Source organism: Sylvia atricapilla, chromosome 5 (genome assembly GCF_009819655.1).
Source record: "Sylvia atricapilla isolate bSylAtr1 chromosome 5, bSylAtr1.pri, whole genome shotgun sequence".
Lineage (NCBI taxonomy): Eukaryota > Metazoa > Chordata > Aves > Passeriformes > Sylviidae > Sylvia > Sylvia atricapilla.
The window spans coordinates 59,803,699-59,826,881 of record NC_089144.1 but is presented as its reverse complement, the minus strand read 5'-3'; the positions used below and the strand labels follow the sequence as shown (position 1 = coordinate 59,826,881).

At 43.7% G+C, this 23,183-nt stretch overlaps 2 protein-coding genes across 3 annotated transcripts; one reads left to right on the top strand and one right to left on the bottom strand.

Annotated features, from left to right (window-relative positions):
* The first annotated feature begins 5,861 nt into the window (after positions 1-5,861).
* Positions 5,862-17,160, top strand: LOC136361627 (C-type lectin domain family 2 member L-like). Of its 2 annotated transcripts, XM_066319675.1 has the most exons (6): positions 5,862-5,942; positions 6,638-6,721; positions 7,505-7,689; positions 8,379-8,479; positions 10,092-10,211; positions 16,800-17,160. In XM_066319675.1, the coding sequence occupies exons 1-5, from the start codon at positions 5,882-5,884 to the stop codon at positions 10,207-10,209; spliced, it is 549 nt and encodes a 182-aa protein (XP_066175772.1). In that variant the 5' UTR covers positions 5,862-5,881; the 3' UTR covers positions 10,210-10,211; positions 16,800-17,160. The 2 variants fall into 2 exon arrangements, with proteins under 2 accessions (XP_066175772.1, XP_066175771.1); XM_066319674.1 differs by lacking the exon at positions 16,800-17,160 and having other exon boundaries at positions 10,092-11,825.
* LOC136361628 (killer cell lectin-like receptor subfamily F member 1) lies at positions 13,218-21,645 on the bottom strand. The gene is made up of 7 exons (XM_066319676.1): positions 21,561-21,645; positions 18,004-18,081; positions 16,863-16,961; positions 15,779-15,919; positions 15,264-15,415; positions 14,697-14,809; positions 13,218-14,098 (listed from the first exon to the last, which is right to left on the bottom strand). The coding sequence occupies exons 1-7, from the start codon at positions 21,640-21,642 to the stop codon at positions 13,966-13,968; spliced, it is 798 nt and encodes a 265-aa protein (XP_066175773.1). The 5' UTR covers positions 21,643-21,645; the 3' UTR covers positions 13,218-13,965.
* Between the last annotated feature and the right edge of the window lie 1,538 nt (positions 21,646-23,183).

The following is a 23,183-nucleotide window of genomic DNA, read 5'->3' as shown; positions in this document are numbered from 1 at the left end:
CCTGTGAGGGGAAAATGGGAATCAGCCCAAGGGAAAGGATCCAACAGCAGCACAGCTCTGGGCATAAAATCAGCCACAGTCCTGTGTGGGGAAGGGAAGGAGCATCACATTTAAGATCTGCTGGGGAAGGGCACAGGATGGAGACCAGCAGAGACCAGAAAAGTCTGAAAAACAGAGTCACACAGAAGCTGAGCTGGACAGAAAACAGAACAATGAAACCCACAGTCACCTGTGAAGGAGCTGGTGAGAAGTATGAGAGTGACCTGCAGGGAATGGCAACACCGTGCCCTGGCCTCTTTTCCTTGGAGATTGATCACAGTAGGAAATTATGCCTAAGGGCTTTTCCTGCTCAGGAAAGTTAAAGCCAGCAGCAGAAACAGGTAGCACCAGGAAAACAGAGCTGTGATCAGGAAACAGAGAATGTCACCAAAGCTCTGCCCATGTGCTTCAGTGGCTCTTGGGACCCTGGGCCTTGTGTGACTTATGCTTCTTGCTGTGTCCTTTCAGGCAGAATCATTCCTCCTTTACTGGTGCCTTTCATGGCTCTCTCCTTCAGCTGCAGGATGGAGAAGGCTCTCTGAAGTCCTTGAGTAAGTGACACTGATAGCCTGGTTTACCACTGGGAAAAAAAATTGCTCAATCAAAAAAATCTATACCACAGCATGTTGTGGCCATTGGAAGGGAAAATGGAATCCTACAGGAAAAACTGTCACTTTCTGACTTGAAAGTACATTTTGACATCCCCCACACCAGCCATCCTCCTCACTGACTGCTCACATCAAGATGCTTTGAAACGTGTTTGCAGTTCTTTCCCTGACTTTCAATCCCCAAAGAACATAGTAAGAACATGGAGCTGCAGCAGGACAATCTCAGTGTCAGACCCCAGGATCTGCACTGTTATTCCACAATGAATCTGAGTTGGAAGGGCTCTTTGCTTGCACTCACTTTACTGGAGAGGGTAGAAGACTACGTTGTGTTATAGATTTCTGCCCTTCTATTTTCCTATTCCAGCTGCTGGAATGTGCTCCCTTGGATCAAGTGGGCTCTCCTGAAGGCAGGCCCAGGGAAAAGCCTCTTTCCCTGGGAGCCACTGGCCCTCAGTTGGAGCCTTCAGCAGGCAGCAGAGGCAGCAGCTGTGCACCAGAGGGGTGGGAAGGGGAAGCCACCCTGGGGCCACTGTGGAACTGCACAAACCCCATCAAACCCAGAAAGCCACTGGAAGTCTCAGGACTCAGGAGCAACTACCTGCAAGGAAATCCCTACCAAAGGCAGAAGTTTGACTGAAAGTGTTTCATTTCCTCTGCCTCTGTGTTGTTCTTGTTCACAGTTCTCTGATCTCGTGATCCAAGTTTTACAATAAACTTTCTTTTTACAGCTTGTGATTCTTGGATTACTTCTGCCATCCCAACTGCAAGGGAAGGGTGAAGCATTTCTTCCTCACGCTGGCTTGGTCAGGGTGTAATCCTGCTGCCAAGGCCAGGCAATCCCAAAGCAATCCCAACCTGACCTCTCACTGCTTCTGTGCTCAGTGCCTCAGAGAATGCCAGGCTGGTTTCATTCTTGCTGCAGCTGGTCAATGGGTGACACTCCCTGGGGCAGGCCAGGCTGGCAGCACAGCCCCAGAGGAGCACATCCTGGATACAGGACTGGCTCCATTAATGACCTTTATCGAGGAGAACCTGTGACACACAGCTGATCCTCAGGGCTTGTCTTATTTCTATGGACCTGTATCCCAGCTGTATCTCAAGCCAGCTGTGGTATTCAGGATACACTTGGTGGAAGAAATACACTGAGTATCTTGGCAAAAAATCACAACCAAGAGATTTTGATCTTACTGTAGAAGAAAGCAGTAAATGAAGGCAAGGTTTGTAGAAGAAACCACTCCAAACCATTAAAAAGCCCAGGAACTGTGTCACAGAAGTAACAAAGCAGAGACAAATGAATAGACATTTCAGAGATGAGTGATCCTTTATGTAAACGAAAGAAGTTCATGCAGTATTGCACATTGTCTTGCTTTGGGAAGACAGGTATCTGCCAGGGAAAGCTGGAGCTTCCCTTGGAATGGAGAATGTAAACCACCACCACCACCCTTTTCCAATTAAAATTTTTTCAGTTAAAAGCTTTTAGGCAAAAGATTTTGGAAATAGAAATAGCAGTTCTTTACTGGTATGTATCAAGCAAACAAACAACAACAGAAAAAAACCCAACTACAGCATTGATAACAAAAACAGTACCAAGAACTTCGAGGACTTTGCTTCACAAAAACCCAGGGCAGTTTGGTCTCGGTGCCTTTGTAGGATCCTCAGAGCACCAAGCTGGGAACAGTGGAAAAAAAGTCTCGGTAGCTGTGGAGTGGCAGAATGTCCCAGCAGGGCAGGGGGTGCAGGATCACTGTGTAGTGAGATGAGCAGCACTGATGGAGCTATCACGGCGGGGCAGGGCTGGCCCAGCTCTCGCAAGGAGGCAGAGAAGCTCAGAATTCCAGAGCGCGCAGATGATGGCAGATTTCCCAAGGCTGGACTGCAGTGAAATCCTCCAGCAGGAGCACCAGCCCAGCCGTGCCTTCTCCCCGAACGCCGAAAACCAGAGAGAAACTACCTGAAGCTCTGCCCTTTACCTGTCTCAAACCCCCACCCCCCTGCGAACTTTTGACCATCCCTTTGTTTTGTTAAATAGTCTTAAGTATGACACTTAGTTTCCTCGGTAACTTAGGGGAAAAAATTCTTTAGAGTAAAAAGGAACAAAACCTAACCCCCAACACACATGCAAAGAATTTTATCTGGTTCTAAATGACAAATGCACCAATGCAAGAGAAGGACCTCACTGCCAAATGGGCAGCTCAGGGAGGATGCACTGCCAGTGCACATTTGCTGTCAGAATAGCAAGCAGGGTTCAGGACACACAAAGAACACCTTGGAGATGGCACTGACAGAGTTACAGAGCTTGCAGCAGTCACTGGCAGATTGGGTTCCTTTTTAGCACACACTGGACTTTCTGGAACAGTTTTGGGTTTGTGGCTGCAAAGGCTTCAAATGTGAGCCACGTTTCAAGGTGCTAAGTGTGATGTTCGCTCTGTAGTGAGTCAAACATTCTCTATAGAGAAATTCTGTTCTTTCTTGGGAAGTGGCCCATGGGAATCTCATGGAGTTTAACAAAACCACGTGCTGGTGCTGCACCTGGGTCAGGATAACCCGTGGATCAATCCAGGCTGAGAATAAACAGATCCAGAGCAGCCCTGGCAGGACTTGGGGGTGCTGTGGGTGAGAGCCGGCCCTGCCCAGCCGTGTGTGCTGGGACCCAGAGCCCCAGGGCAGCAGGGGAGGGGGGATTCTGCCCCTCTGCCCCACTCTGCTGAGACCCCCCTGCAGGGCTGCATCCAGCCCTGGGCCAGCACAGGAAGGACAGGGAGCTGCTGGAGCCAGCCCAGAGCAGGGACACCAAGGGCATCACAGGGATGGAGCAGCTCTGCTGGGAGGAAAGGCTGAGGGAATTGGGATTGCTCAGCCTGGAGAGGAGAAGGCTTTGGGGTGACCTCATTGTGGCCTTGCAGTGCCTGAAGGGAACTTATAAAAAAAGAGGGAGAGTGAAGTTTTAAATGAGCAAATAGTGACAGGACAAGCATTAACAGTTTTGAAATAAAAGAGAGAAGATTTAGAGCAGATATTAGGAAAAAGTTCTATACTCAGGGGATGGTGAGGCCCTGGCACAGGGTGCCCAGAGCAGCTGTGGCTGCCCCATCTCTGGCAGTGTCCAAGGCCAGGCTGGATGGGGCTCTGAGGAATCTGGGAAAGTGGCAGGTGTCTGGGAAAATGGCAGGGGGTTGGAATTAGATACTCTGTTCCAATCTAAACCATTCCATGATTCTATGATCAGTGAGTGATAAAAGATAATCAAAGATTATTTTGCATAGCAGCAGGCAAGAGGCAGCACCACAGGATCCAACTCTGACTTTTCAAGTCAGTCCCATGAGAGCCCTCTGGTAAAATGCTATGCTTTTTCCTTAAAATGTTTGCATTTTTCTCCCTATATCATGGCAGTATTTTAAAGTAATTTTCCAGTGAATCAGTTTGGAGGTTATTTCTGCCTTTAGCCTTCAAAAAACTCCTATCTTGTTTATCAACTTTCATTTTAAGAATTGTCTGAAGGCTTCTTAGCCAAACTGATCAGGGAAAGTGAAGGTGAAGGTGAGTGTCTCAGTTACAAGCATCTGGGGTTACTAACAGTAGTTTTGGAGGATCAGATGATTCACAGCTATGTAGACAGCATTTCTCAGGGGGGTTTTTTTGCCAGCCTGGAGAATCTCCTGCAGCTGTCAGAATTACCTTGTGTACTCGAAGATGAGCATGAAGAGAGCACTCACTTTTGAATGCTCTGTGGTTAAAAGCCATTGTGGTATTTTTGACCTCAATGGCAGGCAGGACTGAATGAATGGCAAGAGCCCAAGCCACTCTTTCAGAGTGAATAAATGCTAAATAAGCTGTTCTTAGAATGCCAGCTGTGCACACACCCACTGTCTCCTTGTAGGTAAAACATGCTCTAAATCAAGCAGGTACTGAACCTCCCTGCTGCCCCAATTCCACACCCCACTCTCATCCTTTGCCCCTCTGGGTTCATGTCTTGCAAAACCTCTAGAAAAGTCTCCAGCTTGTGCTCTCTGGACCCATCACCTCTCCTCTCTCCTGGGGATCCTCAGTTCCCTAACCTGCCTGAAGGCACCATGCCTTAAGCCTTGTCACACACATCTTTTGGATTCTTCTTCATCCTTTTATCTTTCCTTTTCTTCCCCAGTGCCTTCCTAGGAATTTTGACAGTCCAGCTCTCTCAGTTCAGTGCTTAAATTAACTCCTGCTGTAGGCAAAAGGTAAAATTAACTGTAATTCAAATTATACTTATGGAAGTATAAAGTTTACAGTCTTTATAAGCTGTAAACATAAACACCTGGAGATGATTTTCAGCAACTCACCACTGATCAGAATCCTTAACAGTGAAAATAACTAGAGACGGCAGTGAAAGCTTGAAGTGTAACCTCCCTCATTCCCATGGTTTTCTGTTGGAAGTTTTGGGGCCCAGGTACAAAAGGATGCTTATTTTGGATAAACCACTGCTGAATTCCTCACCAGCCGCACACAGAGCCCACATGATGACTTGGAGAGAGCTCTGCACTTCAGGCTGTTTGAGCCCACAACACAGCCCCGATCTGTTGTAAGTACAGCAGTTATTGTGCAAAACCACCAGATGAAACGGTTGTTATGTATGGTTCTGTCTTCCAAGCAATGCTGAAATTTCTATTGCACCTTCATCCCCACAGCTGGCAAGCCAGCATCATCAGGCCTTACACTTTTCTAGGTAAAGCAAATCACTGGCCAGGTTTTCCAAAGAGGTTTAAGTAATCAGCGTTTAAATACTTGTCTTTACACTCCTCCTCCATACAAAAGAAGAAAATCAATAAATATGAAATAAATAAAATTGAAAAAAAAAAAAAAAAAAAACAAACCCCAACCATTAAAAAATCAAAACACCTGGGAAAAAAAACAAAAAACAAAAAACAAACAAAAAAAAAAAACCAAAAACAAAAAAAACCCAAACAAACAAAAAAAAAACCACAAAAAAACAAACAAAACAAAAACAAAAACCCCACCAGACCAAACCAGAGCCTTCTCTCTTTGTGCTAGTTCCTGGAATTTGCCTGATGTCACATCCCAGAGAGTTCTCGTCGGAGCCGACTTCTCCTTGCAGGCGCCCCCGTCTCCTATTGCTCCGGAGCTGCGGGCGGCTGTCCCGGGCGCGGAGCCCGCTCTGCCTTGCCCCGCTCCGTGGCCATGTCCCCGGTGGCCGGCGCTCTGCGGGGCGCGGCGGCCGCGGGCCCCTGAGCTCCGCGCCCATGGCGAGCGGCGGCCGGCGCGGCGGCTCCGCGGGGCGCGGCACGGCCCACGGCACCAAAGGTGACCGCAGGGGGACACCGAGGGGAGGCGGGGGGACCGGGACATTCCTGCGGGGCCGGGAGCGCGTCCCTGGGCGCGGGGAGCCGGGAATGGCGCACGGCTGGAAGCCCGTGCTGGCTGCCAGGGGACGGGACACTCCCGTGGAGCCTCCGCGGACACCGCGTCCTCGCCACTGCCCCATACACGGCATTGGAGGGGCCGTGTGCGCTTCCAAAGCCCTGGAGGGGACAGGGGAACAAAAGGAGACTAAAGAGCTGTGGCTGTGGGATAAGACTGGCTATTTCTCAGGAGTTTTGGGCTCCAGAACCGATGGTTTTACTTATTTCGCTTATCCGTGCCATGTTTAGGCACCGGGTCAGTATCTAATTTACTGTCCGCCGTCATTTTTCCCATGCTCGTTTCTTTCTCTTTTGATTACTTGAAGTTCTGGATGATGTAACTAAAATTTACAGTAAATCAGAGTTCTTGTTAGCTGAGTAGGCTTATGAAGATAAACTAAATGTCTCTGCTCCCAGCCTGCTCTCCACATAGAGCTACCTTTTTTCTTTTTTTTTTTCTTTAACAGCTGTGCATCCAGACTCTAGTCCCCTAACAGCTGGTTCTTATTTATTGTTTGGGTGGGTGTTTTTTTTTTGTTTTTTTTTTGTTTAGTTTTGTTTGTTTTGTTTTTTAGTTCCTTATATTTATTTTTTCAGGTCTGTTCTCAAACATCTGGCTGTGGCGAGCTGTCTCTGGAGTTCTTACTGCTGCTGTCATTTTGATTTCATGTATTCAGTTTGGTAAGTAAGGAATTTTAAAAGAAAATATAAGTAGCAATAGAAATTACCAGAGTTTTTATACTCGGAGGGTGCTGAGGCCCTGGCACAAGTTGCCCAGAGAAGCTGTGGCTGCCCCATCCCTGGAAGTGTCCAAGGCCAGGTTGGATGGGGCTCTGAGCAACCTGGGATAGTGGAATCTGTCCCTGGCCATAGCAGGGTGTGAAAAAAAAATGGTCTTTGAAGAACCTCTGAAATCAAGGCACTCTGTGATTCTGTGTGAATCTGTGGCTTCTCTTTGGGCCAGAGCTGCAGAAACAACTCCACATGCTTCAGTGGGGTTAGGGAGGGCTTAGTTTAGTCTTAGTGTACTTTTGCTATCAAGTTTGTCAAATCACTGTTGGTCTTAACCCAAGTTCAAGAAAACAATAACAACAGGAGGACTCTCCTACCAATCCACAGTCCTTCAAAAATGACACTGTAATAAATGAAGTTATTAATTTAGCTGTGAGGAAGTAACAGGTGCAAAAGCTGGAGTTGTTGGGATTTTTAAACTGTAGAAGAGTCCTTGGGTGATACTTTATTATCACCTTCTCACTGCTTCTACCAACGTGTCCCTGACCATCCTTTTAACGACATGTCAAGAAGCAGGAGGGTGCAGGATCCAGAATATATAATTGGTTTACAATGATTATTTCATCTGGGCAGAAGTAACAATGCTGTGGCTAGAGTGGGATTATTTTAGATGATGCGGTCAGAAAGTAAAACCTTTCCCAGCTGGAAGAAACGTTTTTTGTCTTTTCCCAGTAAACCCTTGTCCAGTCAAAGACTTTCCTGTGTGCCCTTCCCTGGACCTGTGTCCATCAGGCTGGCTGTACTTCCAGAGGAAGTGTTACTACCTCTCGGAGAGTGAAGCCACCTGGAACTCCAGCCAGAGCATCTGCTCTTCCCACAACGCTTCCCTCCTGGTCATTGAAAATCATCAGGAGCTGGTAAGGGAATCAGAGGGGATCCTGTTTTCCCTCCAGTTCACTTCTAGGGAACTGCTTCCTCTGCCTCCTCAGCTGAACAGTTAGGAAGCTGATGTAAGAACACAATGAGTCAACAGCCTGCAAAAAATTTCGTGCTTCTTCTCCCTGAAAACAGGAAACATTTGAGCAGTTGATGTATTAGAAAATGTCTGAGTGCTTGTGTGAATGACATTTCGTGCTGTTCACAGCTGTAGATATGCATATTGAAGGCATCTATCAGGCTAAACACTGTTGCATCTCATTTAATTAAACAACTGTTTTCTCATACTGAAATAGGTTAATGACATACAAGTTGGTAAATATGTTAATTGTGACCTTTGGAGTTAGGAGATAGTTACCCAAAATACAGCTTGGAGCATTTTTTCCTATATTATACCACAATATTAGGAAAGATTCCACCCTGCACAAAGGCCTAGGAGAATATATTCTTCTGTATCTGTAGCCGACCTTGATATTTTAGAATAGCCTCTCTCTAGGTCAGTCAACCCTATCCCAGTCACCAGTTTTTGTATATTTAGGTTTTAATATTGTTGCTTCTGCAGGAAAGGCTAGATTGTTCTTTTGCTTTTGACCTGGATCAAAGACTTTATATTGTGACAGCTGGACTGAGCATGCAGAACTTTTTTTCTCATGTGGGTTTATTCCTACAGAACTTTATTATGAAGATCACAAAGCAAGACCCATGGATTGGACTCAATAAACAAAATGAAGAGTTCTTTTGGGTAAATGGAGAAGTATTAGACAATGACCTGTAAGTTGATGTGGATGGGTTTTGCTGGTGATATTCGATTATAGAGGAATAAGAAAAATAATGCAGAAATAGTTACTTGTAGGAAATATCTGTTATTATGTTGAAGGGATGATTATGGACAGGGTATGGAATGCAATGAAGATTTCACATGGCATTGTTAAAACTGAAAGTTATGGGATAAATTTGTGAAGCTGAAAACCAACATGAGGCAGGTAACAGACATTAGAGAAAGTTAAACCAAGATGCACTAAGATACCAAATTGAGGAGGGGAGGAAGGGAAGATTACAGTAACACAAATTCCTCATTATATTTATATACTATATCCTCAGAATATATTTTGCAAAAATGCACACATGCATGTAAGCTGTGTGAGGTTTGTAGTGAAGAGATCTGGGAGACTGCTAAAACATGTTTTCATTTTCATAGAATGTTCCTCTGAAAGAAGCTGCTGGAGGGAAAGGAAGATGTGAATATATGTTGCATAAGCTGCTCTGAGGCTAGGGCCCTGTGTTCTGTGCCAAGTGTGGGGCACTTTGTTCCTCTCCCTGGCAGCTGTCTCATCTCCTCAAAGGCTATTGCAGCTCATCCTGGAGCAGCTGCTGGCAGGATTTGTTAGAATTACCATTGATAGGCATAAGCACTGAGATTTCACAAGTCTGAAATTACCTTAAAAAGTGGAAAATTTAAATACTTTTAAGTCTGTGACATTACTAGTGGTGTGTGACTATATTCACTTCATCCCCGAGCCCTGAAGGCTTGAACTGACAAAGGCATTTAATATGAGATGTGAGAAACATGTGGGCACCTCAAACTGAAAACTGCAGTCCTTCCCACTCTTTTATCCCCTGTCTGCATGCAATACAAATATCCCCTGATACTTGCTTTCATTTTCAGTGAGGTTCTTCCCATTCTTAGATTTTTGCCTCAAACTGCCCGTCCTGAAGGGGAGGGCAAACACCTTGATATCTAAGCTCAGCTGTTACTGCACTGGTGGGGATTTGTCCCTTGGCTTTTCCACAGACCATTCCAGTTTGCTTGGCCTATCCACAGAACTTTATAGCACTCTGTTTGAAAACACAGTTGTTGAGGGAGTCTCTTAAATCTTACGTAGACACACCTACAGTCTGGAAACTGAGGTTTGGTTCTTGTTTCCCTCCACCCCCTTAACCATGGTGCCTGTTGGATTCTGAGGAAGGGAGAAATGAGAGATATATTTGCTTCACATCTTCTGCTGGAATCTTTTAGCTGTATAGGAGGATGTGGAAGTGCAAGGTAGTGGTGTCCAACTTGATGGCACAGCATCCCTGAGAAGGCAAACCTCAATTTCAGTCTCTGTTCTAAGGGTGTATTTCACATTAAGTGACCACTAAACAAGATACAGGAGTGCTACAAGTCCTGGATTTTGTATTCTGGGCACAAGATACTATTAAGAAAAGACAATCTCCACGATGTTCTCTTCAAGGCTCAAAACATCACCCTCCTGTGGTGCCTTGCCTGAGATAAATCAGGCTTTATTCAAAGAGAACCTGAGGTGCCCATAACTACCTTTGCTCTATAGCAATGTTTGATTGTGGGTGTCCAAGTAATCCTGTCTTCCCTTCTCCCTGACAGGTTTGAAGTAAAAGGCTCTGGAAACTGTGCCTATCTGGAGTCCAAAGGGGTTTCAGCCTCAGGATGTCATTTAACCAGGAAATGGGTCTGTAGCTTGACTATCAACTCAGCACAATAAAGGTGGGCCAAGCCACCACCCCTGACACTCAGAGCTCTGAAATGATGCCTGCACAGGTTATGTCTATACTTTGGGACCCAGGAATGTGTCCAAGCTTCTACCCAGAGGTGAATTACTTTCCTGGTAGCCAGAATTCTCCATCCATGGAGGAAAGCTTTAAAGATTCCATTTAAAATACTCTCTTCAGCATCTTGATAAGTAATTTCTTTGCCCCATTTTTCCAGCTCTAGTTGCTACTGTTTTCCAGCTGCTGTCACTGCTCAGCTGTAGTTTCTTTTTGTTGGGCCATCAGTATTTCTTCCATTTACTCTTCTCTTGTAGGAGCAGCAGTTCTTTCTTTCCCTTTTGGAGGTTTTAGTTCTGCTTTTCCTTTCTCCAGGCTCTGTGCAGGGATGGGTGGTGAAGTGGGTCTGTCTGGAGGAGTGCCAGTGCCTCGTGGATACAGGGTAATGCAGAAGTGAACACTTGTTTGAGACAGGATCACAGCAGATTCCTCTCTCCAAGTTTCATGGGGTGCACCTTGCATTGTATCCCATGTTTTGTTAATGTTATGTTACATTAATCTTGTTAAATCCTGGTGATAATGCTGTCAAGCTAATTTATGTAGCTGCACTGCTCCTGAAGTTATTCTCACAACACTTTCTTTAGCCAAAAAAAGTCACAATAGATAAGAATATTTATTTACCTGAGCATCTGCACTGATGGGAGGGGAGAAGAGTTGGAACTGAGTGATAGTGAAGCTGTAGGCATTAATGTAGTAATAATCCTCGGTGCAAGGAGGCAAAATCAGGAGGAGAGAATGAGAGAATTAACAGCAAGGGATGTTTCTCTGTGTTTTTGTCATGCCCTGTGCCTGTCACAGTGTGAGGCTTCTGAGGAAGAGGGACATCTCCAGATGGACAGTCAGTGTTTCCTTGTGTAGATGACATTTTCAGCAGCAGCAGCCTCCAGTGCTCTTTGCACTGGATTGCTGGGAGCCTGAACAGAATTAGGGCATAATCCCTCTGATTGTCTGAGTCTCACTCACATCTAGCAGGTTATCCAAGGATTAAAAAGTGACCTGCAACAGTCACAGTCACAGTCTAGCTGGGTAAAAGCCTGCAGTCAGAGTTTGCAAGCTCATACCTGCAGTCATAGTTCAGCAGGGAATCACCAGCAGTCAGAGGCTGCAAGGGAAACCTACAGGAGGAGCTTGGTGCAGCCAGAGTCTGGGAATAGTTGGAGTCAGGATGGCTGAGCTGTAAAGGGGAATAAACCAGGACCCTTTCCATGCTGTGATAAACAAGAAGCCTGTGTCTTGGCTCATTTCTACCCTCTAACAAGAGGGCTGCTGCAACAGATACTGTCAGCAATTTGTGACTTTCAGATGTTTATTTAAATATAATCACTAATTTTGCTGGTTTACACTTTTCTTATTTGCTTATATTCTTTATAGGCACAGTAACAGGACTCTACAGTATGGAAAGCCTAATTACCTATATGTTGGGTAGAGGGTGTTATTCTGCAGTGTTTTTAAATTAACCTGATTCTGAAGGATGTGGTATCCTATGGATAGGATAGGATATGGCAATAGTCCTAAAGATATCCTTAATAAATATCTTTACGGTGCCCCTGAATTACAGTGGTTTGTATCTAAATATTGGGACATTAAAAGTGTTTTTCATCTTAGGCACCATTTTGGTGAAAAAAAAACATCTGAAGCAAGGTAAAATATTCAGGTTTTGAACATGAAAAAATCTTTAATCATAATGTAAAGACTGACATGAAACAGGACATTTGATCCAAAAAAGAATGCTTTTTCCATTCTAACACTTCATAATATGTAAAACTTTAAACAAAAAGTTACGGTGAAAGCTCTTCTGGATCTGACTGCTCAGGGATGCAGTGAACATCTTTGGGGATGTTAAGAAAAGAATGGTTAAGCTGCAAACTCTGCCAACATGTTTTACTCAGAGCGGTGGTTGATGAAGTGCTTCAATGACAATTTCTTCTTTATTATTTTTAAATAAGTGCTTAAATTGTAGATTAGAGCTTCAGTAAGGCCCTGCAAAAACTTGTTTAATTACATGAATAATAGCAAGAAGGCCCAAATAGTAGATGTTTCATGAATATTGTTAAAACCTAAACACCACAACTAATTAGAGACAAGCCAGCACACAGGAGTTTGTTTTTCCTGTTAAATTCAGCATGAATCAAGAAATCTGCCAAAAAAACAGTAATTGTCAGCTCCACTGCATGGAGAAGGGTGTGCTGTGAGTACCCTGAAGTGAAACTTTCTCAGCAGTGAGTAATTACCTCTCTATAAAGCATGTATTATATAGGTATAGAGATTCATCTACTCATTTCAGATTACTTCCTTTTTTTTGCTTCTCTAGAATGCACAAACCAATCCTCTTCCCCTAGATGCTGTGCTGAGTTTTTTGTTGTCCCCTCTTACATAATAGCAGTTCTCATGTGCCTTGAGCTGCTGATGCTGCATTCTGTGGGATAAATCTGTGTTGGGATTTTTTTGTTGTTGTTTGAAGGGAAGTCCCTGAGGGTACAGTTCACTTTTTGTTCAGTTCACAGTGCTGGACATTAGCCCTCCCCAAGGCATGTGCAGGTATGAAAAAAATATCTCTGTGAAACTGTACCTGCCTTTGTGTCCGTCACAGCAAAGGTGAGGTAAAGGCTCACCATCTCAAAAGCAATGTTAAGGCTTGTTTCTCTTTCTCATTGCTTTAAGGACTTAAATACCAGTTGGTGACATTTTTGTTAGAGCAGCACATTCAATTCATGACACTTCTTCATTTTTGTCAAATATGTTAATCTAATAAAGTCACTAGGTCACACTGCCCTTAGTATTTTTGCATTCTAGATCCAGAAATAGCATTTTTTCATGACACTTCAATGACTAAGTAATGCATTTACTGAATGCACTCCCAGGCATTAATTTCACCAGTCTTTGGCTTTGGTACTTCATCATACCATAACTGTGGCTGGAATTTACAATGTAAAGGGACTAAAGATAGGTGAAGAGGAAGGTTATCAACTTTATTTCCTTGCACTGCAATGTTTTCTTACAACAAGCCAACAAGTCCAAGCCCTTTTCATAGTTAATCCCTTCAGATTCCAAGGCCCAGCACCAGAAGATGGGAGCAATCAGCAGATTAACCACGGTTGTTACAAGTCACTCCATGCCTGGTCTGCTGTTTACATCCAGTAGCTGTGCAGCAGCTTTGCATAAGACACTGTCCAATAAATGCATTTTTTTCCAGCCCTCAAGTGGCCTCTGTCACAATTAGATCCCAAGGAAAACAAAACAAAACAAAACAAAAACAACAGCAAACCAAAACCACAAACTTCAGAAAACACTAAAATCCTGAAACTCAAATAAGAAGTCCTCAGCTCAGCAGCTGTCTGTGTGCAGGGGTGACAGCAGTGGGCCCAGCACACCCTTCATCCCACACAGGGGCCATAATTCCTGCACATCACAGAGTTTACATGCACAGTGCTCCTCCTCATGAGTATCTGTTCTCCTCTGACCTTTCTTGAGGCAGCTGCTGCCAAAATCTGTCTTTATGAAGGCTCAGCACCCCAAAATCCTTGTGTGACAGCTTGCAGCCCTGTTGCAGGACCTGCCTTCTGAATTCTTAGGGAGCACAGCAAGTGCAAATTTCCCTGCAAGTCTGATAAAAATTATTTACATCACAAGTTGGTTTGTCTGTAAAATGCATCTCCTGACAAGAAGCTCTGTCTGTTGTCTGGAAATGTGGCTCAGAGCACCAGCAAAGTTGCATTCTTCTTACAGATCCACTCCTTTAATGTCTGGCAATTATCTGCCTGGATCACATTTTTCCTTCTGTAAACAGCACAGTTCTTGTCGGCCTTGATCCTTTTTAGAGCTGTCCTGCTGAGAGACCAAAAGGAATGCAATTGTCAGCTTTAAACTCAGCACTGGTTAAAAATTTTGCTGATGCTCTGAGTGAGGGGGTGGATGGTGCCCACTCGACCACACTCTTGAAGCACAGCAGCTGTGCAGAGGTGGGTTGGGCACCCCCAGCAGGCACTGCTGGCTTCTGAGGGATGGATGTTTGGGATTATTAGTGTTACAAGGATAAGGATCCTGCCTGTGCTACCACGATGCTGAAGAAAGCTGCACAGATCCCAGCCAACTCTGTGACAGGCATCACCTTCACCAGAGGCAGGCAGCACATGGTCTGTAAAGTGAGTGTTGGCAGGGATTTCAGCAGAAGCATGTAATAGTATCTCTGCAGTAATAAACATATGAGCTGTGGCAGTGGATGGTCCTGGAGGCAGTTTCCAAAAATGCCCAGCAGGAACCTGTTGACCTGGAACCGGCCATGAAATAGACTCTGAATACGTACCTGAGGCTGCAGGATTAGATCTGTGCTTGGGGTAATTAGCTCATATTCAGAGTTGTATTTCCAAGCAAGGATACCACACTTTGCTTTTCCCAAAGATATCCTCCCCCCACAAATCATCACCTCTTTTCTTTTACTCTGTGATCTCCCACTGAACTCCGTTTTTTCTGCATCTCTTCAGTGTCCAAGCCAATCCAGATATATTTGGTATCTTTGTCTTTGCTGTCTATAAATTCCTGTGGAATGATTAGAAGGATGTTACCTGACAGAAGAGCCTTCCTGCTGTACCCAGGTCCCTGTCCTGCCTCATGCACAGCTTTTGCTTCCTCTTGAAGAGCAAGGATAGAGATGCAGCCATGACAGAGCAGCCCCTTACGTCAGCCCATACACATGTCCAGCCTCCTCTCCTCCCACTGCCAAGCAGTGGAAACAAGTGGAAAGTCCCTAGCATTTTCCTCTTCCCAGTCAAAACTACTCTGGCTTCCACACTTGGCACGTCTTGTGCTTCTCCTCTTTAGCTCAGCTCTCCTGATATTCCCAAACTCAGCTCCTGTGCAGGGAGAGTCAGATGCTTTCCCTGGTGGGGCTTCTGCTTGTCTGCTGTGTATTCTTGACATCCAGGCCGTTTTCTCTTGGGGAAATGTTTGGCTGAGGTCTGCCACATGCTTTTAGGACTGCTGCAAGACTCACCATCTCGATTTCATCCTCAATGACAAGCAGCTGGGATTTCCTGGCCAGACAGTTTTCCCAGCTGTCCTCCCAGCTCTTGGCCTCCTCGGAGAAGAAATAACATCTGCCCCTGTGCAGCTGCCACCCGGGGGGACACAGCTCACACGTTGTCCCTGTGGGTGGACAGGGGGAACCTTTAGCTCCTACAATGGATGGAATTCCTCCCCATTTATGAACCATTGTCTGGAAAGTGTTCTCCAGGACAAGAGGGGGATATATGGCATTTCTGACAGCAGCTCCTGGCAGAAAGACATGTAATGAAAATACTGGAAGCTTTATACCAAACAAGGAGCAAGACTATAATGATTAAAATATTAGTTTAGATTTTGTTATCACTGCTCTGCGGGAACACCATGCTTCCTGGATAGCACCAATGAGTTCCCATAAACTGCAGGGTGTCAGAGAAATGGGAACAGAGACAACAGAACTGTGCACATCACATGTCCTCTATACTGGAAAGGACTAACGTGCCTCACCCTGTCCATCTTCACACAGCTCCTCCATAAGCCGTTTCAGGAGCACTGCTGAGACGGTCCTCTCTGAAGAAATGTCACTGCTGGTGTTGTTCAGACCATACTGAAGCAAACTTTCTGATTTTCCTGCTCTGGCCTTCAAAACTTGAACAGCCCAAAGTCAAAAAAAAATGAGTGAGTGAGGTCATGGTGAACAACAAGGATAAGGAAATGCAGTCTTTGTACCCAGAGCTGTACTGTGAATGTGGGGATGTTTCTGTGTACATTGCCTGGTACAGAAATAGTTATGAGCAAACTCAGTAAGTGAAGCTTAGTGAGCAAAGCCCTCCTCAGAAGATGTTCATGGAATGGCCTGATTTGGAAAGATCATTTCATTACAAACCACTGCCATGGGCAGAGACACCTTCCATCATCCCAGATTCCTCAGAGCCCCGCCCAGCCTGGCCTTGGACACTGCCAGGGATGGGGCAGCCACAGCTGCTCTGGACAGCCTGTGCCAGGGCCTCAGCACCCTCACAGTGTCACAGCTACAGCTGGTCTGAAGGTGCAGGGATAAATTTGGCCATAACAGACTCCAACTCCCAGCCTCGCTCGTTAAAGAGTAGAAGTAAAGGAGTCTGGGTAAGACACTGGTAGGTTGGATTCGAACCCCAACAGGGACCCTAGCCAATCCCATTCAGTCCTGAATGCAGACATCTAATTGGCCGGTGAGCTGAGCAGTGCTGAGACCTCGACGAATCAGGAGTTTCAGCACGGGAGTTTTGAACCCCCTATAAAAGGGGCGTCCATGAATAAACATTGGCTGTGGTCGCCTGATCTCGGCGTGTTCAGTCGTGTGCCTGTCTCCAAATCTGCAACATCACAGGAAACAAGTTCTTCCTCATATCCCATCTAAACCTCCTCTCTCTCAGCGTGAAGCCACTGCCCCTTGTCCTGTCACTCCCTTGTCAGTAGCCTCTCATTTCCTGTATTTGTGTATAAGTTGACGCCTTTTAGTGCGACAGTAAGGGAATTTTTCTCTCAGTTCTTTCAGAGGTTTAACCATGTCTGCAATGAAGGGATGAAGCAGGAGGTAGGATCTACTCACATTGCTTGGCTTGTAAGGCCACGACTCCCAGTAGGACGAGCAAGAGGACTGCCAGGACCAGCGCCACGTAGAACCAGGCTGAACACCTGTGCTTGCAGCCTGGAGGGAGGCAGGAGGAAGAGCAGCTTAAGGTCCTGGCACTCTGAAAGTTAACACTGGGGAAACAACAGAGAAATCATCTGCCTAAAATCAGTCTGCTGTCGGGAGGATGCAGTGGCATTTCACATATTAAAAATCTGCATCCATTTTGCATACATGGAAGTGAAATCAAAATATTTGGTCACATAGAACAAGTAATTGTGAAAAAGAGATTCACTTTTTTTGTGTGTGAATTTTAAGAAATAGGTTTAATAACAGATAAGACAATTAGGAGATAAAAAAGCAAAGTACAGCCGGCTGGGTGACGTGGCACTCAGCCAAGTCCACACCCTGCTATTTCAGAGACTTTCTTTAAATACCCTTTCTATTGTATCAGTCTGTTGAATATTCATATTTTTCCATAAATTAGTTTCCATATTCCGGGGACTGTTTTGCGTGGCCCCTCCTTGGGTCTGCCTTTTTAGAGCTGTGTGTTTCTTGGCTGTGTCTTCATTATCACCTCTGGATTGGGCCTTGGTCCGTGCTTTCTTCAGATGGGAGATGCTGATAGTTGCTGTATCAATAGCAGATCTTCTTTACATGTTCACTGGATATTATTCCAGCCAAACATACAGTTTAAGGATACTATATCACTACTACTACTATGCCTAATTTTCTTTACTAACAGCAGAAATAAAAACTTATATCCTTACCACAAAGTTATTAATCATATAGCACACATTTTGCGAAAAGCCAACTTTATAATAGGCATTTATAATATGATTGTCTACCATCCTTGGGACTCTTCATCCACGAGGGTTCTAAAAAACCATGGAATTTTACTTGCTTTACTACATTTTCCATGTATGGCACAAAGGCATTTTTAGAAATAATTTTTAAAAGGAAAGTGTGAATTCTGAGAATCGAGGAAAAAAAGCAGCAGATGAAATGATTAATCAGCCCTTCATTGAGAGAGTGTACATAAAGGCTCTTGATAACAGGTTTCACTGTTGGGCAATAGGAAAAACTACATCTATAATTAGTAACCAAAACTGCACAATACCAGGAGCGGAAGTCTCTTCTCTGCTGTTTCCTTGGGGTTGGGGCTTCACGTGCAGCTCAGCATATGTGATCGTGTTTCCTGTAAGGAGAGGACAAAACTGACATTTGTGCTGTGCAAGTCACCAAGTGGAGGAACAATAAAGGCTGAGCCTCTATGAAACAGGGGGTGTGTTTCCAGGGCTGCTTGTTCAGCATTTTCCTTTTCCTAGGCAACGACAGGAAAGATGATGATTTACCACTTCCTCCTGCTGTGAGCTCTGTAAGCTTTGAACTGTTGAGAGCTGTGTGGCTGGAGCAGGAGCCAGACAAACAGGCTGAAGGATGGGAAAGACCTGGATCTTACCCATGGCAAGCATCCCATCTGTTGCTAAGCCATCTCAGAAGGTACCACAGGGGCTGAAGGGGCATCAAACCCATGACTGCTTTGTGGGGCAGGGAGATGCCAAAAGGAAAACCAGCACTCAGAGAAATGCTGCTGCAGCAAGGTAATTCCTGGGGGCATTCTTGACTTGTGAGTGTTTATCCCAGGTTTTTTCAGGTGGTGCCTGCAGCAGCAGAGGAATGGACTTGGTGGCTGAAGACATCTTTTTCCAAAAGCACGTTGCCAAAACAAAACCAAAAAGGGCATTAAAATCTCACAGTGTGGGTTAAAGGCATGTAGATTCTTTCTGAACATGTTTTCCTGGGTATTTTGCAGAGCTACTGGTTAGTGTTATGGAAAATGTTTGGACCTTTGGGACACTGCTTTTGCTTCCATAAATTGAGAGATTTTATCCATCTGTATCAAGAATAAGCTTCTGTGCTACCACCCTAGTTTGTGACCACTGGGGCTTTTAAAAAGCAGTGTTGTATTAAATTTCACTGATCAGGGGAAAACTTGGCAGAAGAAGAGAGTCTCTTTAGGTTAAAATGAGGCAGCATTTCATATGAGAATTGCTGAAGTGTGGAGAGGTTTTACAGTAGAAAAAACTACTGAGAACCTGATCGACAAATAAGGGTTATTCATATAGGGGAGACAGTCTATGCTTTAGAGAATCTGACCTGATACACTTGGTTGTTTGCTTTATTTCAATTTATTAGTTCAATAAACTACAGAAAATTTGTAAATTAAATGTAATTGTTCTCAAATCAAATGCCCCAAAAGTTGGTTTTTTTTCCTTAGAATGTAAATAATTTTCCAAAACCACTAAGAACTTTTAAACTTTTAAATGCAGTAGCCCTGTAAATAGAGGTACTTCTAAAATAAGTACTTTAGATATTCTGCTACTATTAGTAAATAATTTCTCTCAAATGAACATTTATTCCTTTAAAGAATATTTCTAAGTCTGTAAGAAAAAAAAAAATACCCGTGCAAGCTGAATAATTAAATAAAGTTATTCCTTCTATTACAGTGCGTATGGGTTCATGATTATTTGAATGTGAAGTCCTCAGAAGTCAGCAGGGGGTTTTAAATAACCACACAACCTTAATTCTGCCAGATGCTTCCACACCCTCACCTAATTTAACAACAAGGTGGAGATCTCCGTCAGTCACTAAAACTGAAATTTCACTTCCCTGTGCCTGTTGTCAGGTGCAGAAAAACATCTCTGTTTATGGGAAACTTCTGCTAAGTGAATGTGACTTGAACTCTATTTGGTTTGTTCTTCTCCCAAGGAGAGCTCTGTGTAGCCACTCATGATTCATGATCAGGCAACTCTCAAATTATCCATGAGGGAACTGAGACACAAAAACTGTTGGAGTCTTTCGCTGGAAAATGGATTCCCAGGTGTATTTATCCTTGCTGGGCTTTGGGAACACTTTTCTACTTTTGAACACCAGTTTTGAAGCGCATGCACGGTAACAGCACCTGCACCTACCGAAGCCTGTGCACAGATAATGCCATTGCTGAATCCTCCTCACCACACTGGCAGAGCATCCAAGAATCCCCTCCTCCTTGTTATTCAGAGCACCTGAGTAACAGCTGAAGTCCAACTATGAGTCCAAGCCCAATCAAACAAAATGTATTTGAGTATAACCAGACATAAAGATTGGGGAAGGTGAGATTGGGAGATATAAACAGGGAAGAAAATATTAGTTAAGAGATTTTTGTCTCTGTACAATTGAGATGGCATAACCAAGACTTGTAGAAATACTGGGTTGATCTCTGGTGCCTGTTTTTTAAAGGAGATGGAAGCAATGGAGTGGGAACAGAAGAACATCCACAAAAATGATTAGCATTTTTGAGAAGTTAAATATTTAAAGGGAAAAGGGCACTGAGAAATCACTTAATTACCATGGCCAGTAACTTCACATGAGAAAATATAAAGAGTTAAAATCAGTTCAACAAAAGTTTACTAAGAGCCATCCATATGTTAATGATAAATTTCATTGGAACTGGCCTGTCCAAAATTGAACTTTTCCTTTAGGCAGCATGATCAAGGAATAATTTTGGATGTCTTCTAATCAAGATTTGATGTCTGTCTCCCTTCACAAATAAGTTTTATCACTTTGGATACTGGGTAAAATTCCAGGCAAGCCCTCTTTGTGTTGCACAGGTTACAGCAGTGCAAACAACATCCATGGGTGCATGAACTCTCAGTCTAAGATAGTATTTCATGTAATATAGATGTAAAAAAGTGAACTCATTTTTATCTTTTGGATACTGGTCTTGTAAAAATATATAGAAGGTATTGTTTTCTGTCACTTAGGTGCATGTCTTCAGAGCACCATCATCTCTATTAATCTCTATTGTAAGTAGACCATCTAAAAATGCTTATTACACAACATTGTTTCCTTAAGGGATTAAATACATTAATTACTAATGAAAGCATGAAAATATCCTTAGTCTGAGGCCACAAGCATTTCCTATTTGCTCATTATAAGCTGTCATTCATATTAGATGTAATCCTGAATTTTGTCCAAATGCTTCCATGAATGAATTACAATTTTTTCCCAAGCAGTAGAAATTAACTTCTTTAGAAAATCTTGTTCCAATCATCTCCTTACCCTGAATATTGGCTTAATCCTTTGAGGCTTTTTACAAATATATGAAGTGATCACAGATTGATAATTTGGTTCTGGAAAACCACCACTGGAAAATAGCAGAGAAAGAGCAGGAAATTTTTAGGAGACATTCAGTACTTCCTTCAGTGATAGTGACTCTATTTTTGACCGCTACTAGTTTCATGATTTACTGGTTGATTTACTGCTCCTTTTCCATGAACAAAAACACTGATCTGACTTGTGGTCTAGGTAGTAATTCAGTGGAGCATTGTCTTGACCATGTTACTCATTTAAAAAGAAATACTATGCTCATTATTCAACCAATTGACATCTTTTCTTTCTCATTCTGTTACTTAAAGCCTGGCACCAGACCTGAGCTGCTGCTCCTTGGTGGTTCTGAATTTGGAGCAGCTTGGCTGATTTTTGCTCTGAGGATCTCATCCACTATTCCAACTTCTTGCCCTTCCCATGCAGCATCTTACGGCATTCTTCTAGGTTTACCCAACTTGAAATGTGAGAGAGAAGGAGAGAGAGAGAGGACAAAAGAGCAAAGAGTGAGTGCCCAAGGTGTTTTACCTGGGTTTGATGTCCCCGGAGGAGCGTGTGGCCTTTCCCTCGGCAGCATGGCCACGGCCGCGTAGGTGACATCCCCTGCCATCTGTGAGCCTGTCCCCCGGAGCTATGGAAAGAGCAGCTCTAACACAGTCATTTGCATCCTGTCGCAGCTCTGCCTGCCTCCAAACACTCACACACCGTGCTATGGCTCTGAGGAAGGCTGAAAAACTCAAAAAAGGAAGTCACTAAGCTCTTTCAGTGCAGCTTCAAAGCCTGTTTTCAGCCATCACTCTGTCTCTTCTTGCCCTTCAGAATACAGGAGAAAATGAAGATTAAACTCCATCATTTTCACTCATACATATGAAAAAAATCTTGTTGGTCAAAGCAGAGGGAATTCTCTAAGGAATGCCCAAAATTTGACTTAACACAGATATGAAAGGTTTGCAGGTTTGCATCTCTTTCTCACAAGAATAGAGAGCAGAATTTGTGCAGTAGCTGTTTTGTGCCCCTGTGCATGATCTTACACAGCCCATCCACCTGAAAGAAAGATGAACAAGAAGAACATGTATCAGTATAAGGTGTTTTGGGGTTAACGTAACTGTAACCACACAGCTTCAAAAATGTACCTCAAATTCGAACCTGCTCCACCCACGAAGTGCTTTAATGGATTCACTTTAGTGGTTGAATTTAGGTGATATTTATGATGCATTAACATGAACTCAAAATAAAATTAAAAAAAAAATATGATCAGTGCTTTTTACAAGAATGCTCCCATACTTTACTGTAACAGATGTTACAAGGACCTACCGTTCCTACATTTTTTGAACTATTCACTGCTTGAGCTAACAACTCCACAGATGGAAAACCTGAGTTGCCTTTACCACCTTAAACTTCTTTTTCATTTCCCACAGGTTTGCTGCAGGGTATTTTGATGACAGTGATTTCATCCTCTATTTCAGGTCAGGAGGAAGCCACACAGATTTTAATTGAAACATAAACATCTTCTAAAACCCAAAAATACATTTACGACACTTAGACACGGAGTCCTGTGCATGACATTTCCTGCTGAGAGCTACACTCTTGGTTTTGTGCCTTATTTCCACGTAGAAAACTCCCTCCAAGTTCAACACAGAAAAGGTCAGATATCCAACATGGGTATGTTGAAAATAATGTTTATACAGGCTGTTTGCAGGTTTTTATTATATTCAAAGGCCCCTGAAAAAAACAAAGTTTTGGGCTGTGATCTTATATTACTGATCTTTTCTCTTATGATGTTAAAGGCTGGCAATGTGTTAAGTGCAGGAACAAAAAGATTTGGGGTGGGGGGAAAGAAGAACCTTTGATAGTCATGGAACAGATTAGTCAGAAGTGCCGGAGTATGATTTATAAGCAATGTATCTAAAATATTATGGGGTTATTATCTGATAATAAACGATAAATCGATACTGTGAGCTGGAGCCTGATAAGGTTTGTTTCACAGACACCTACATAGCAGCTATATCACCAGGCCTCACATGAAACAGAACTTCATCCTCTGAATCAGTTTTCCCCTGAACTTCTCAGCATCCTTTACAGCAGGATAGTTAATCTCTGAAATGGAAAAAAATTACCAAAACCCAACCCTGAACCAAACCAAATTTCCTT